Here is a 2,043-nt window from a genome sequence, read left to right as displayed (position 1 = left end):
GGCTGCAGGATGCACATGAAGGTGTCCATGGAGAAGGCCACCTGCGCCTCGCCGCAGCTGCACTGCGAGGCCACTTTGCCATAATCGATCCAGCGCGGGGTGGCGAAATTGATGGCCTCGGCGCAGTTGAAGCCGTGGTTGAAGCCCGAGTGGTAGCCGTAGGGGAAGGTCACCATGAACTCGCCCGCCTCCTGCGTGACCCGACCGAAGGGGATGCCGTTGTCCCGGAGCACCGTGGGCGAGATGAGCGCCGCCTTGTGGCGCAGGAAGGCCTCGCAGCCCCTCGAGCTGCCCGGGAAGAGCGCGCCGGCCAGGCGTTCCAGGCGCCGGCCGTGCTCGGGTGGCACCGCGTACCAGGTCTTGGGCTCCCCGAAGTGCAGGAAGTTGATGCTATAAAGGTCCATGTCCTCCGTGTGCCAGGCGAAGGCGGTCTTCCACATGCCGAAGTACAGGTAGGGGGTGTTGACGCCCTCGATGACCACCCCGCACTCCTGCTCCAGCAGGTCCTGGATGGTCCCCAGGCGTCCCAGGTTCCACTGCTTCGTGTTTTCATCAAATAAAGAGCCACTGATGTCCGCGCCGTATATTGGGGACTCAAAGAGGCGGGTTTTCCAATATTTTCGCTCCAATTCCTCAAAATCGGAGTAGAATGGAGTCTGGTATTTTTCAGTATTTGCTAAGTGGCGGTACTCTGCCACGGTCATGGCTTTCTTCTTTTTGTGGTATTGAGTAAACACACCTGCCCGCCCAGAGACCACCTGCTGGAGCGGAGCGGTTATTAAGATGTCATTGATATCGTCGTAGGTCTGTCTGGCTTTCCATTCCTTGGGTGGAACTATCTTAGCCAAGCCTGCTCGGTGGGCCCCTTGCGATTCTATGTAAGCAATGTATTTATCAAAATCAGTAAACTCTTCTTTGGTTGGATGAAATATCATTATGCTACAACTTGGGTTCTGAGCACAACTGGGCTTCATAGCTTCCATTAATAAGAAACAAACTGCCAAGTTTTTCTGTATATTCTGGATATGTGAGGATGCTGGAAAATGTTACTTTTTCAAAAACGGTTTGAAGATCTGTGAGTCAGAAGGAATGCCCAGTGGACTTTAATACAACGAGCTGATGGTACTGCTCAGACCTGCTGCTTCTCCAGGGGAATCCAGTCTGGACAGAAGCTTTGATCAGGACTAATGGCTGAGCCTGCAAGTCTATGATGTTCCTCAGTTGACCTTTGGCTCTGTCCTCTTGAGGTATATTGAATTACCCAGTCTTGGACAGATATCTCAAATGTAGTGTCTTCAGGGTGGTATTGAAAACAAAACCTAAAAAAAATATATATATATATAATACAGAAAGGTTGAAAACTAATGTTTGGAAAATGTTAATAGAGAACTACAAATAAACTGTATCATGGAATATAATTGCATGCTCAAATAAAGGCTAAAATTTCACAAAACTGGCAATACAAGAAATGGTATTGATGTGGAACAATGGAAATTCTTATATTCTAGTAAGGAGAATGTAAATCATTACACTCACTTTGAAAAACAATTTGGACAGTACTATATTACTGAGTTTACCCTTTTGCTATGATTCAACTGTTACCACGTGCCTAGGATATGTGTATGCCTATGCACTGAAAGTCAAGTCCAAGAATGTTCAAAACAACATTATTTCTAGTAACTAAACACTGGAAAAGGTCAGTTTTCATTCCAATCCCAAAGAAAGGCAATGCCAAAGAATGCTCAAACTACTACACAATTGCACTCATCTCACACGCTAGTAAAGTAATGCTCAAAATTCTCCAAGCCAGGCTTCAGCAATATGTGAACCATGAACTTCTAGATGTTCAAGCTGGTTTTAGAAACGGCAGAGGAACCAGAGACCAAATTGCCAACATCAGCTGGATCATCGAAAAAGCAAGAGAGTTCCAGAAAAACATCTATTTCTGCTTTATTGACTATGCCAAAGCCTTTGACTGTGTGGATCACAGTAAACTGTGGAAAATTCTGAAAGAGATGGGGATACCAGACCACCTGACCTGCC

At 46.7% G+C, this 2,043-nt stretch overlaps 1 protein-coding gene across 1 annotated transcript in view; it reads right to left on the bottom strand.

Annotated features, from left to right (window-relative positions):
• The window catches only part of KDM4D (lysine (K)-specific demethylase 4D), an 11,187-nt gene extending 10,204 nt beyond the window's left edge, over positions 1-983 (bottom strand). Inside the window, exon 1 of the mRNA XM_010862132.1 lies at positions 4-983. Coding sequence (XP_010860434.1) covers positions 4-983 — 980 coding nt within the window. The remainder of the gene's footprint in view (positions 1-3) is intronic.
• Between the last annotated feature and the right edge of the window lie 1,060 nt (positions 984-2,043).

This window comes from Bison bison, unplaced genomic scaffold (assembly GCF_000754665.1).
Source record: "Bison bison bison isolate TAMUID 2011002044 unplaced genomic scaffold, Bison_UMD1.0 scf7180017864478, whole genome shotgun sequence".
In the NCBI taxonomy this organism is placed as follows: Eukaryota; Metazoa; Chordata; class Mammalia; order Artiodactyla; family Bovidae; genus Bison; species Bison bison.
Note: the sequence above shows the minus strand (reverse complement) of the source record. Positions and strands in the feature narration are given on the sequence as shown.